Genomic DNA, 13,281 nt, shown 5'->3' on the forward strand with positions numbered 1-13,281 from the left:
CAGTCTCTGATGCCACCTCTCCACTTAATAGGACAAAAATGAAAATCCTGGGTGATACACTGAGTTCTTTGGGAAAATAGTAGTCTCTGGCTGTTTTAAAGTGGCAAGGTGAGGGAATTCCCTGGCGATTCAGGAGTTAGGACTTGGTGCTCTCACTGCCAGGGGCATGGGTTTGATCCCTGGTCAGAGACTAAGATCCTGCAAGCCGTGTGGTATGGCCAAAAAAAAAGAAAAAAAAGAAAGTGGCAAGGTGAGAGAGATACAGGAAGGGGACAAATATGCTTCAGGCTAGCAGCCTAAATTCAAGGACCCTGTATAGAACTTATCTGTTCTCTTATTTCAGTATTTAATTAATTTCAAGGGATTACATTGTTTATACTTCCTAATTAGGTCTACTGGCCTTCACCGTTGTTCTCTTGTCTCTCATCAAAAATTATTTGTTTCAGGGGCTGTGCAAGGTGCAGTTAGACAAGGGCTTTAGAACATTCTATAAATTGGATTCTGTATATTTGTAAATTATGCTGATAGGCACTTCTGTAGTACAATGAGGTCAAGACAGTCTCACTGCAAATGGCCTTTTCATGCTGCGCTCGAGCCAAAAAAAAGGGAAAGGATCATAAAGGTACTATGCTATGTTTGCAGAAGAATGTTGGTAAATTCAATCCAAGACAGTGGTTACCCACTTCCCTGGTGGCGCAGTGGTTAAGAATCTGCCTGCCAATGCATGGGACACTGGTTCGAGCCCTGGTCCGGGAAGATCCCACATGGTGTGTAGCAACTAAGCCCGTGCGCCACAACTGCTGAGACTGTGCTCTAGAGCCCGTGCTCTGCAACAAGAGAAGCCACCGCAATGAGAAGCCCGCGGCGCACGGCAACGAAGAGTAGCCCCCACCCCCCTCACCGCTCGCCGTGACTAGAGCAAGCACGTGCGCAGCAACGAAGACCCAACGCAGCCAAAAATAAATAAATTAATTTAAAAAAAAGACAGGGCTTCCCTGGTGGCGCAGTGGTTGAGAGTCTGCCTGCCAATGCAGGGGACACGGGTTCGAGCCCTGGTCTGGGAAGATCCCATATGCCGCGGAGCAACTGGGCCCGTGAGCCACAACTACTGAGCCTGCGCGTCTGGAGCACGTGCTCCGCAACAAGAGAGGCCGCGATAATGAGAGGCCCGCGCACCGCGATGAAGAGTGGCCCCCGCTTGCCGCAACTAGAGAAAGCCCTCGCACAGAAACGAAGACCCGACACAGCCATAAATAAATAAAAATAAATAAATAAAAATGTACAAAAAAAAAAAAAGACAGTGGTTCCTTGTCAGCCGATCTTAAAGAGACTAAATGAAATAAATTTCAAAATGTATAGCAATAAGATATTAATTAAAGATATATTTGTGAAAAACATTGTATGAAAATATACTATGTTGCATGCTATAAAGTGCAAGAGAATTATTAAGATACAGTTCATGATTTTAGAGAGTTTGCATGCATGCAATTAATTAAATGGAAGAAAACAAAGTATAAATGCCACATGTCAGAGGCAAAGTTTAGCCTGAAAGAACATAGCTGGATTGAATTGAGCTACTAAAATTTAATTCATTCATTTAACTGCTATTTATTGAGTACCTACTATGTGCCAGGTCATGAGACATAACCCTTTCTACCAAAGGATGCTGATATCTGGAAACTAAATTCTTGACTAACTTTCAGGATACAGGGTAAAAAATGGAAGTAGCTTCAGCTTGAGTTCGAAAATACTGAATCAAAACCTGGCCCAATCAATTATTCATTGGGGGACTTGGGCAAATAATTTATAACCTTTTAGCTTCATTGTAGAAGTCAGAGGGTCATCTTTGATCGCCTCTTCTAATTTCATCCTACATAAAGGTAATCAACAAATTAGTCTTTAACTGTTCCTTGAATATTTCCCATCCTCTTCATTCTTTTATCCCCAGTCCAAAGGCTGGCCCTCATGATTTGCTTGTGGATTCTGTACCCTAAATTAGTTTTGCTCTCCCCGTATCATTCTTTTTCAATCTATTATGCATGTTGTAACCAAAGCAATCTTTCTAAAACGTTTACCCGACCATAACACTCCTCTGCTCAAAACTCTTTAGTCACTTCTCGTCACCCAGAAGATGCAAGTCTGTATTTCTTAGCAAGTGAGACCTTTAATGAGCTGAACTCTGCTTACATTTTTAACCTCACATGCCAATCTTCCTCCATATCCACCCTATGTTTCTCTAATCACCAGGCTGTTTTGTGCCTCTGGGCCTTTGCATATGCTGTTTTTTTTTAAATGCCGAAGCCTGCAACGTTATCCCCATCCTCACTCCACCAATGCTATCTGGAAAACTTTAAAATTTTACTCTTCCTTTGACAGTTTGCTCAAACACAATCTCCTTTATGGAGCGTTCCTTGATGATCCGGGCACAGGTCATTTTTTCATCCTTCGGTATGCACACAGCATGTTTTATTTATCTGTGTTAGCACCATGCATTATAATGTCATTATTCATGTATATGCCACTTGCCTCCAAAAGACTGAACACCTGAGAACAAAGACAAGGGCCTTCACCTTTGAATCCTCACTCCTAACGTAATGTCTGCCATGGAGAGTCTGTGCAATAAATATTTATTTTAGTAATGAAGTCAGGTTTGGGGATAAATGGAAAGAACCAAGAAATGCTTTGTGGAGGAGACGGTATTTAAGGTAGGCCTTGAAAAACTTCTGAAATATTTCCTGAATTTTAAAAATGTAATTTGGGGATGTCCAGTGTTTTGATATACATATATACATAAATGTATATTTCTTCATGATCTTCCCTTTACTACTTAAGTATTTTGCCAGCAAAGCTTTGTCTTTTCCATTCAAGGCCCTAGGTGCAGTGCTCTGAGTATGGTGAAGGCTTAATAAGTAGGTTAATAGTCTGATTTAAAGAAGCGTCTTCCTCATTTCTCTTAGAATAAGGTACTGTTCTGATTCTCCAGTGCTATGTGTGGTGTCAAAAATGCCTTTTTACCTGAGTCATAGATGGCTGTGTACCATACCTAATAGCAAATAAAAATGTTGATATTCACTCTATATATTTAATTTCTCCTGAACATATTAAAAAATATATAAGTAAGTATGCCTTTGATCCACAACGGAAAATATGTGAGAACCCTGGGCACCTCACTGCTATTCAGTTTAGCTCTCCCTGGGCAGATCACCTGAGTCTGATTGTAAAAGTATTAACTTGGGCATCTTTCCACTCCAAATCATGTCTATTTCAGGTTATCAGTGATGGTTATGCTGTTAGGTATTCTGGCAGAATAATAATCTGAATTATTAAATAGAATTAACAGTACTTTTGGGGATATTCCATTCTTAATTAGTGCATGTTTCTATTTAAGTAGTTCATTTAAAATACAGATGAAAAAACACTGGGACTTCCCTGGTGGCGCAGTGGTTAAGAATCTGCCTGCCAATGCAGGGGACACGGGTTCGAGCCCTGGCCCGGGAAGATCCCACATACCGCGGAGCAACTACGCCTGTGAGCCGCAACTACTGAGCCTGTGCTCTAGGGTGCGCGCCTAGAGCCCGTGCTCTGCAACCTACAACGAAGAGTAGCCCCCGTTCACCACAACTAGAGAAAGCCTGCGCACAGCAATGAAGACCCAATGCAGCCAAGATAAATAAATAAATAAATTTATCAAAAAAAAGAGAAAAAACACCGACACCAATAAAGATATTATGAATTACAGAAATCCAGAAAGTGGCAAAAGGAAATCTACACTGTTGCAGTCTGCTTTAGGATAACTGCTCCCTTCATTCTAACTTTCATGTTTACTAATACAAATCTTTTAATTTTGATAGCACATCATGGTTAGGAGACAGGGAACTCGTCATTGGAGGCCTCAATGATCGTTTTTTTTTGTTTTTTGTTTTTCCACAAGAAAGAGCTTGTGAAGGAACCTCTGCTGTCTGGAGCTCTTCCCTAGGAAACTGCTGCATAATAAAAGTTACTGGCTAAGTGTGAGGAGCTCAGGAAGCACCTATAGGAAAGCAGCTAGAGTGAAGTGCACTAGCGTAGTATTTGAGGTGTAGCTATAGATGTATAGCCATAATTATGCGTGGGTTGTAATCCACATGATTATATGAGGATTAGGAAGGCAAACTGGGAGGGAGGGCTGGCTCGCTTCCATCTCTTCTTCCTGTCAAAAGCTAAAGGTTTGCCCCAGCCTCTGGGCGTCTGCACCTTGGGAGTTTCCAGCTGAATTCTCAGCCCGTCGACTTGCTCCAAGCCAAGCCAGACCGCCTGAAGGAAGGCAACTTCATGTTCGTGGCAGACCCTCAGACTCACGCACCTCCTCACAACGCTCCCCATCTCGGACCCTGAGCTAGCGGGGGCAGCGCAGGAGGTGAGAGGAGAGGCTCAGAAGGGGCGGTGGGGACGACCCCCTTTCGAACTGCCTTTGTAGCTGCCGAGGAGTAGCCAACAAGCGCCAGATTTACGTGCACTTTGAAAGAAGCACCTTCACCATTGGCTTTCGGAGCGGCGCTGTCGCTAGGGAGCAGCGGGCAGGGCGAGCAGAGACTGGGGAGACGCCCGGGCGGGTGTTCCCGTAACCCGGGAGAGCGGGCACCCACCGTCGGCGCGGACACGCACGCACACGCACGCTCCCCGCCAGTTCGAGCCCCGCAGCCCCGGCCCGCCCGAGGGCGCCCCCCGGCGCCGTTCTAGGCAGAGCCGCGCCTCCCGGCTCGCCTCCCGCCCCCTGATTCCCGCCGCTGCAGCCCAGAGAGAAAGGAACCTGGAACCTCTGCTCCAGGTGCCCCCGCGCGGGCGCCGCGGAGAGCCGTGGGGCTGGGGGAGGAGGAGAGCGCGATGAATGAGAGCTCCCCTCGCCTCCGAGTTGTCTGAGTTGGCGGCGCCGCGCCCCGGCTTCCGGCTCTCGGCGCCCCACGCGCTCGCGGCTCCAGCGGCTGCAGCCCACGCCCGCGCCGGGAGCCGAGCTCGCCGCGCCGCGCCGCGCCGCGCCGGGGGAGCCCAGGCTCCCGAGCTCCTGTCCCGGCCCCGGTCCAGGGGAAAGCAGGGGTGTCCCCGGGCAGAGGCGCACGGCCGCGCGGTCTCCCGCACTCTCCGCGGCCCATCGGTCTCTCCATGGCCTCTCATCAGCAATCCCGGATCCAGGCTTACCTGGAGAAGAACAAGATCGGTCCCCTGTTTGAGGTAAGGCGCTCCGGGCGCGGGCGGTCCCGTTTGTCTTTGGGGGGTTCAGGACACCCCGGAGGGAAGGAGGGAGACCGAAGAGCTGCGCGGGAGGGGCGCCCCTGTGGCCCCAGTTCTCTCTCTCTGTCCGGGCCAGGTGTCCTGGAACGCGGCCGCGCGGGCGCTTCTTCGGTTACCTGGGCGCGGACAGGTAAGCTCTGGAGGGACAAGCCTTATCCTGGCAGGGCAAGTTTGAGGTGTCTGACTGCCCTGCCCCTTGCAACCACATGCACGGGGCCCGGACAGGCTGAGACAGACGGGTGCCCACACTCAGGCTTACACACGCTCACTTTCTTCCTGGCATTCACACTGTCTTGCGCGTTTTCCCCCAAATGTAGGCAGTAGTAGAACCCGAAAAAGGTGGAGGAAGTGCTTAGCAATGGGATGGAATAAGGTTACCTGGGAGAAAACTGAACTGGTAGGAAGTAGGCTTCGGGAGGTGCGGGCGTGTGGAATGAAATTGTCAAGCTGAGGCGCTGACACTGGTCTCTGGATGAAAGGAGAATCCTTTGCCTTGCGGCCCCCCTACCTGTGTTAGGGGGAGAGAGAGGGCAGAGAAAGGTTCGGGAAAAGCACACGCGTATTTATGGGAAGGAGACAGCTCTGAGCTGTTTTCTCTCGCCATCAAAGAATTGATGACAAAAATACAGTAGGAGAATGGAAAAGCGGGAGAACAGGAGAAAATGAGAACGGGGGACTGAAAGCAGGCACCGGCAAAGCGTCCCTCCGGTTGCCAGGGCGCTGGGCAGCTGCAGAGGCCAGCGGGGAGGGACGCCCACGGTCCCCTCCTTTCCGGTCCAACCGTCCAGCTGGGCACCGACCCGCTGCGAGAGGACGTGGGAGGGTCGAGATCCCCGCCCCCCCCCCAAAAAACCGTTGTGGTCATACTTGGGGGTTTACATGACCGCGGTGTCTTAAGGCTGAAACGCGGCAGGAGGAAGAGATAGCAGAGGTTGGAACACCTTCTCCAGGACTGAAGAGAGGAGAATGATAACTGCAGAGAAAATAAGACTGCGAATTAATGTCCCAGCACAGAAAGGGAGCGGACAAGGGTGTGATCATAACGGGTTTCACATAACCAAGATTTGCAAAATCCCTTGTTTTTCTGACCAACTTTTAAGTTAACCATGTACTGTCTTGAGAGATATGACCATTATTTCAACTGAAAATCACTGTTGTATAGTCATAAAGTCCTACAATATATGTCTCGATTCTTGTTTTTGCAAAAAGTGTTAGCAAAGGAAGTCCATATACAAAAGCAGAGTAGAATTGCTGGAGCTACTGGAATTCCTTTCTTTGCCGTTAGTGTAAAGATTAGAGACTATACACTGTATTTAAAGGAGAAATATAATAACCCTCTGTGGCACAGTGTGTTAATTTTATCAAAAGAAACATAAAATAAATACATTTAGAGGGTTTCTTCTCTAGAATATAAGTACATTTTCCTAGGGAGAATAAATGAATTGTTTTTAATAGATGCTATTCTCATTTGCTGGCTTTTATAATTCCCAAGATTCTCTCCAAGTGACAGTAATAGAGTTTGGAATGTATGTAAACTTTCTATATACATAATTAGGAAATAAATCCAACTTGGTTTTAAATGCTCACTTTTTCAAATGCTCACTAGCTAGTTCCACTGCTGAATCTTAAGGGATGGCAGAATTGTCTCATAAAATCATTAGACCTCCTCACTAAAAAACAAACAAGGACAAAAGTATATGTTTTGTATTTTATTCATTGTTTGTGGGTAACATATTACATACATCCCCATTAGCTTGGATTGCAGAGATGAGTAGTTAATTTTTAAGGGTTGATGTGCACTTTAAATAATTAAAGGGAGAAAATGGATAAGTTCTCTTCTACTGAAATCAAGTCCTTATGCAACAGTTTTGATCATGAGAGAGTAGAATTACATGTACTTTACAAAACTGGAAAGTCTCCTCATACTTGAAAACCAGTGGAACTAGTGTAAAATGGACATATTGATCTATCATTCTCCTCAAAGCTCCCAGGCCTTTGGTTAATAGTTCTCATAAAAATTGCTTCAAGAGATCGGAAGAGGAGCCTAGGAATCTGAATTTAGTAAGAAGTAGCACAAATGATGGTCATATATTTAATTCCTGGGCCACATTATAAGAAACAGTGACATAAGCTAAAATCTCCATTTACCAATTACAAATTGAAATAGGTGATGCCAAGTTTTATTATCTGGGCTTTGTGGTGATTTTTTTTTTGTGCTGAGGCACTGGTGTTAGTGACATAGGCTTACTTTAGTTTTGAAAATATGTAAGACCTGACAATATGTTCCCTTTACAGATTTTGTTAGCTTGGTCTATTTTAAGAAAACTTACTGAAGTGAGGCACTTTAGAGACAGCACATGAATGTTATTTAAAACAGTAGCAAAGGTAACTTATACTGGTATTGAGAATACTTATATCTCATTTTTTTTAAAACCTGTACAGTTTACTTAGTTTATTTCTTACTTAATTTATTTATTTCTAACATTTTATCATTTGAGAAGCTTATAAAAGTGCTGCACACAATATGGTGTTTCAAAAACTACTTTAGAGTGAAATTAATCGTTTCCAGGTGATTTAGAAGTATGCATTTATACTACCTTTAACTATGTTTGAAGATATTTTGAGGCATTACAAAACCATGCCTAGAAATCGTTGCATTAGAGTCTTGGGTAATGATATTTTAATTAAATAGTATGAAGCTATAAGGTGAAAATGGTAATAATGACTTAGATTCCACAAACTCTTTGAAATGTTTGTAAGATATAATACTTTTTGTGCTCTCATTGGCTTGCTCAGGGCAGGCAAGTAGTCAGCAGTCTGGCATCAATCTATAAGGAATGCTTGATGTTGCTACAATAAGTTAGAACTATAATCTTAATATAGATTTCACACATAGCTCCTCACTTAACTGGCAAGATGTGAAATGGTTTGGCTCCCACCAAAGTAGAGTATCTTTGCAACATACGTAGGTAAGATGCATGGGGCAAACATAAGACTGATCTCAAAGCCTAGGGCTAAGCACCTAACAGTCAAAGAACTTGGTGATCAGAAATTCTGTTGCTTATTAGGCTCAAGCCATCTACTTTGTTTATACTATAAGCAGTTTAACTTAATTCCCAAGAGGTTATATGATGTGAAACGTTGCAATAAATTCATTATTTTTAATACAAAGAAGTATACAATTTTCAGTTTCTCTCATCTTGTTAAATAGAATAATTATTTGAAAATTATGGGTTGGAATGGTGCTCAGGGCAGCCATATGTCTTGGTTCGGGCCTAGTCACACTCACAAGAGTGGGAAATCCTGCACCATATGATATCACTTATATGTGGAATCTAAAAATTGATACAAATGAACTTATTTACAAAACAGAAACAGACCCACAGACGTAGAAAACAAATTTATGGTTACCAAAGGGGAAAGGGGGGGAGGGAGGGATAAATTAGGAGTTTGGGATTAACAGATACACACCACTATATATAAAATAGATAAACAACAAGTTATACCACAGGGAACTATACTTAATATCTTATAATAACCCATAATGGAAAATAATCTGAAAAAGATTATATCTTGATAAATATATATGAATCACTTTGCTGTATACCTGAAACTAACACATTATAAATCAACTATACGTCAATTTTTAAAAAGCAGAATAATGCAGTCTTCATACAATCTCCATAGAATTTTTAAATCTCTGTCTATTGAAGATGTGGCAAACTAAGTTCACTGCATTTTCCCAAATGTGGTCTGACCCACTCCAAGTAGAATGGAATCACTTTACAACCTTGTGTGTTTAGTTCAAAGTACCTCTACTCACGTAGTCTAAATCTGTGTTAACTGATTTGGCATATATGTTATGAGGTGGACTTATCAAATGCATGGTCAACCGTAGCAACCAGATTTTGTGTTCTAAATGATATTCCCCATTAAGTGGAACCAGGTATTCTTGGAGAAATGGTTAATTCAAGGCTTGGCACTGGGAAATACAAGATGAACCTGGAACATCTTATTACGCTAAAAGGTAAGGAAGTGGTCAAAGAATGATAGGAACATGTCCAAAGGACATAGAAGCCACCTTGAAGAGGCGGCTCCTATTAACTAAATCTGGGACAATTTAAGAAGCAAAATAAAGAATGATAGTAACATTATCTTACTGTATAAAATAGGAATATTTTATTCCACACATTCATGGGATACATGAATGTGTTCAATTTATAGGGAGAAGAGAAAGCTTTACCTTGTCATAAGTACAATGCCAATTAATAAAACTGGAAGGGATGATGGCATTAGAAAATCACTACTTGGCAACCATCTTAGTAATAATTTGGGCAAGAAACATTAATCAATGCTAAAACTAATGGGTGAAAGTTGGATGAGGAATGAGATGTTACATAATCTCTAGTATCTTTCCACAAAATAGATGTTAATTATAAAGGGAAAAAAGTCACTCTGTAGTGAAGAAACCTGGCAGACACTACTTTACTCAAGTGTTGTGCCCCCTGTTAGGATGCATTTAAAACAACATTGCATCGCGTCTGTAATATTCCTGCCAATCATGCATGACTTGAATTGAATAACGGGAAAATATCTGATAAGCTTGATGGGGAAATTCTGCTTATCTGGAGTCCTAAAAAATGTTAAGATCATGAAGGTCAAGGGAGGTCTCAGACTGAAGAGACGTGACAAGTAAGTGCAAAATATGGTTCTAGAGTTGATACTTTTGCTATGAAGGACATTTTTGGGAAAGTTGGTGAAACTTCAATGGGGTCTCTAGGTGAAGGGTATATGGAGTTCTTTGTGTTGTTCACATACTTTTTCTGTAAGTTTAAAATTATTTCAAAATTTTAAAAAATATTAAAACTAGAAAAGGACATCTAGGAAATGAGTATTTACAAAATAATTCATCCATTGGGTTTCTTTAAACATTAAATTATGTGAGTGTAGTTAAGAATTGTTATCAATGATTTATACATGGCAACCAATGAATAATAAACTAAAATTCTGAGTAAAGAAAATTTACAATTCTGGTTAATTAAGCATATGCATTTTCCTCTACTCCCTCTCAAAATTTTATTGAAATATCAGCAAAAATATTAGAAAAATAAATGCATAAGCATGCTGGAACACAAGAAAGGGTGCTGAGGCAGAGATACTGTTTCTGTTTGTTTATGAGTGGTGGCATCTCCTTTGCACCTATGTATGATCAAGTGTCATAGAGTCAATGATATGTAGTGAAAATGTTTGCAATTTCCTGGAAGGTACCTAAAATACATGGACTCAGCTGGGACATCTTCTCATATGCCTGCCCACCTTCTTGCTGTCTGGAATGCCTCTTTGTAATACCCCGCTCCTACCCTTCTTTACTTCTTCCACATCCCCAGGCAACCACTGATCTCCTTTTTGTCACTAAGGTTGGTTTTCCATTTCTAGAGTTTTGTATAAATAGAATCATACTCTATGCTCCTTTCTTGGGGGAAGATGTATATCATTTTGTACTTGACATCATTATTTTGCAATTCACCCATGTTGCATCATGTATCAGTAGTTTACTTCTTTTTATTGCTGAATTAGTATTTTGTATGGATTTATACTTTTGTTTCTCTTGGGGACCTGGAATAGGTTGAATGGATCATATGGTAGGTGTATGTTTAACTTTTTAAGACATTAGCCACTAGTTTTGAAGCTTGTAAAATTTTACGTTCCTGCCAACAGTGTATGAGAGTTTCAGTTGTTCACTATTCTCACCCAAACTTGATATCATCTGTCTCTTTAACAATAGCCATTCTAACTGGTTTGTGTGATATCTCATTGTGGTTTTAATTTGATTTTACATTGTTGCCTCACTCTTACCCGTGATCTGAGGCCAACGTCAGTGGAGACCATGTGGGGAGCCTGGCCTCCTCCCACCCCTGACAGTAATAAGGCATTCCTCCTCCTCCCCATTGGGGTTGTGTCAGAAGAGGCCTAGAGAAGACTCAGGACTTGTGGTCCAGTGGTAACAAGGCCGCCCCTGCCATGAAATCCGTGCCAAGACACATCGAAATTAAATTTCTGGGGAAGAAAGACAAGAAAAATCTTGAAAGCAGCCAGAGAAATGCAACATTATACCTATAGAGGAAAAAGCAATTAGAATGACACCAGATTTCTCATCAGCCCATGGAGGTCCAAGGGAAGTGGTACAATATTTTTCAAGTGCTGAAAAAAAAGAACCTAGGATTCCATTAGAGAAAATATCCTTCACAAATGAAAGGGGAATCAAGAGAATTTGTCACCAGCAGGCTTTCCCTAAAAGTATGGCTAAAGGAAGTTCTCTAAACAGAAAGGAAATGATGAAAGAAGAAGGAAGTTTAGAACATCAGGAAGGAAGAAAGAACATGGAGAGAGCAAAAATATGAGTAAATATAATACGTTTTCCTTCTCCTCTTGAATTTTCTAAATTATGTCATGATTGAAGAACAATTATAACAATGTCAGATGAGGTTCTAAAAGTATGTAGAGGAAGTACTTAAGAAAATTGTATTATAATCAGGGAAGGATAAAGAGGTGCAAAGAAGGTAAGGTTTCTATACTTCACTTGAACTGGTAAAATGACAATACCTGTTGACTAATTGTATATGTATAATGTAATACCTAGAGTAAGCACTAAAAAAACTATACAAAAAGATGCCCTCAAAAATGATAGATAAATAAAAATGGAATTTAAAAAAATGTTCAAGTAACCCGCAGGAATAGGAAAAAGAAAAAATGAAACAGAGAGAACAAACAGAAAAAAAAACAAACAAACATGGCAGACTTTAGCCCTAATATGTCACTAATTCAATTAAATGCAATGGTCTAAGTATACTAGTTAAAAGAGATTGTCAGAGTGGATTAAAAAACATGACCCAACTAAGAAACTCACTTCAAATACAAAGATGTAGGCAGGATAAAAGTAAAAGAATGGAAAAAATATTATGCAAACATCAAAAGAAGCAGGAGTGGCTATGTAAACGTCAGATAAAGTAGACTTCAGAGGATAGAAAATTATCAGAGACAGGAATTGTCATTTTGTAATAATAGAAGGGTCAACCCACCAAGAAAAAGAGCAATCCTGAGTGTGTATGCACTGAGCAGCAGAGCTGCAAAATGTGTGAAGCAGAAACTGAGAGAACTAAGAAGAGAAATAGACAAATCTGTAATTATAGTTCAAGACTTCAAAACCCCTCTCTTGACAACTGAGAGAACAACTAGGCAGAAATTCAGAAACACCATAGAAGAACTCAACAGCCCATCAGACAACAGGGTCTAGTTGACATTTGTAGACCACTCCATGCAACAGTAGCAGAATGCACATTCTTTTCAAGTGGCATGGAATGCATACAGAGATAGACGATTCCCTGAACCACAAAACAATCCTCAATTGAAAACATACAAGGTGTTTTCTCCATCACAGTGGGATGAAACTAGAAATCAGTAATAGAAGGAATACAGGAAGATTCCCAAAACACTGGGAAACTGTGCAACACACGTCTACATAATCTACTTGTCAAAGAAGAAATCACAAGGAAATAAAAACCCATCTAACAATGAAAAGGAAGGTATGTCAAAATTTATGAGACACAGCTCAAGCAGTGCGGAGAGGGAATTTTACAGCACTAAAATGCATAGGATAAAAAAGTGGACTGGGACTTCCCTGGTGATCCAGTAGTTAAGTCTCCGTGCTTCCAATGCAGGAGCCACAGGTTCGATCCCTGGTTGGGGAAATAAGATCCCACATGCCGTGCAGTCAAAAAAAAAAACAACAAACTTAAAAAAGTGGACTGATGTGTGTGACTGGTCTGAATAGGGCCTCTGCTTTCTATGCCATTCCTCTGTGCACTCCCAATAGTACAGTACAGTCTATCCAGAGGGAGAGAGGACTGTTCTACAGTGAAGGATGTGTGAGCATCAGTAATCTGTAGTCAATAGGTATCAGTTCGTATAGTATGTTATGTCTTGTATCTAGAAGTCGATATTAAATTTTTATTT

The 13,281-nt window shown here is 41.7% G+C and overlaps 1 protein-coding gene across 1 annotated transcript in view; it reads left to right on the forward strand.

Moving 5' to 3' along the window:
• The first annotated feature begins 1,297 nt into the window (after window positions 1–1,297).
• Window positions 1,298–13,281, forward strand: part of LOC309646883 (uncharacterized protein C8orf34 homolog) — a 351,104-nt gene continuing 339,120 nt past the window's right edge. The window contains 2 exon segments of the mRNA XM_082433666.1: window positions 1,298–4,976; window positions 4,979–5,208. Of these exon segments, the coding sequence (XP_082289792.1) occupies window positions 4,868–4,976; window positions 4,979–5,208 (339 nt within the window). The 5' untranslated portion in view covers window positions 1,298–4,867.

This window comes from Balaenoptera physalus (genome assembly GCF_965194825.1).
Source record: "Balaenoptera physalus genome assembly, chromosome: 17".
Taxonomy (NCBI): Eukaryota; Metazoa; Chordata; class Mammalia; order Artiodactyla; family Balaenopteridae; genus Balaenoptera; species Balaenoptera physalus.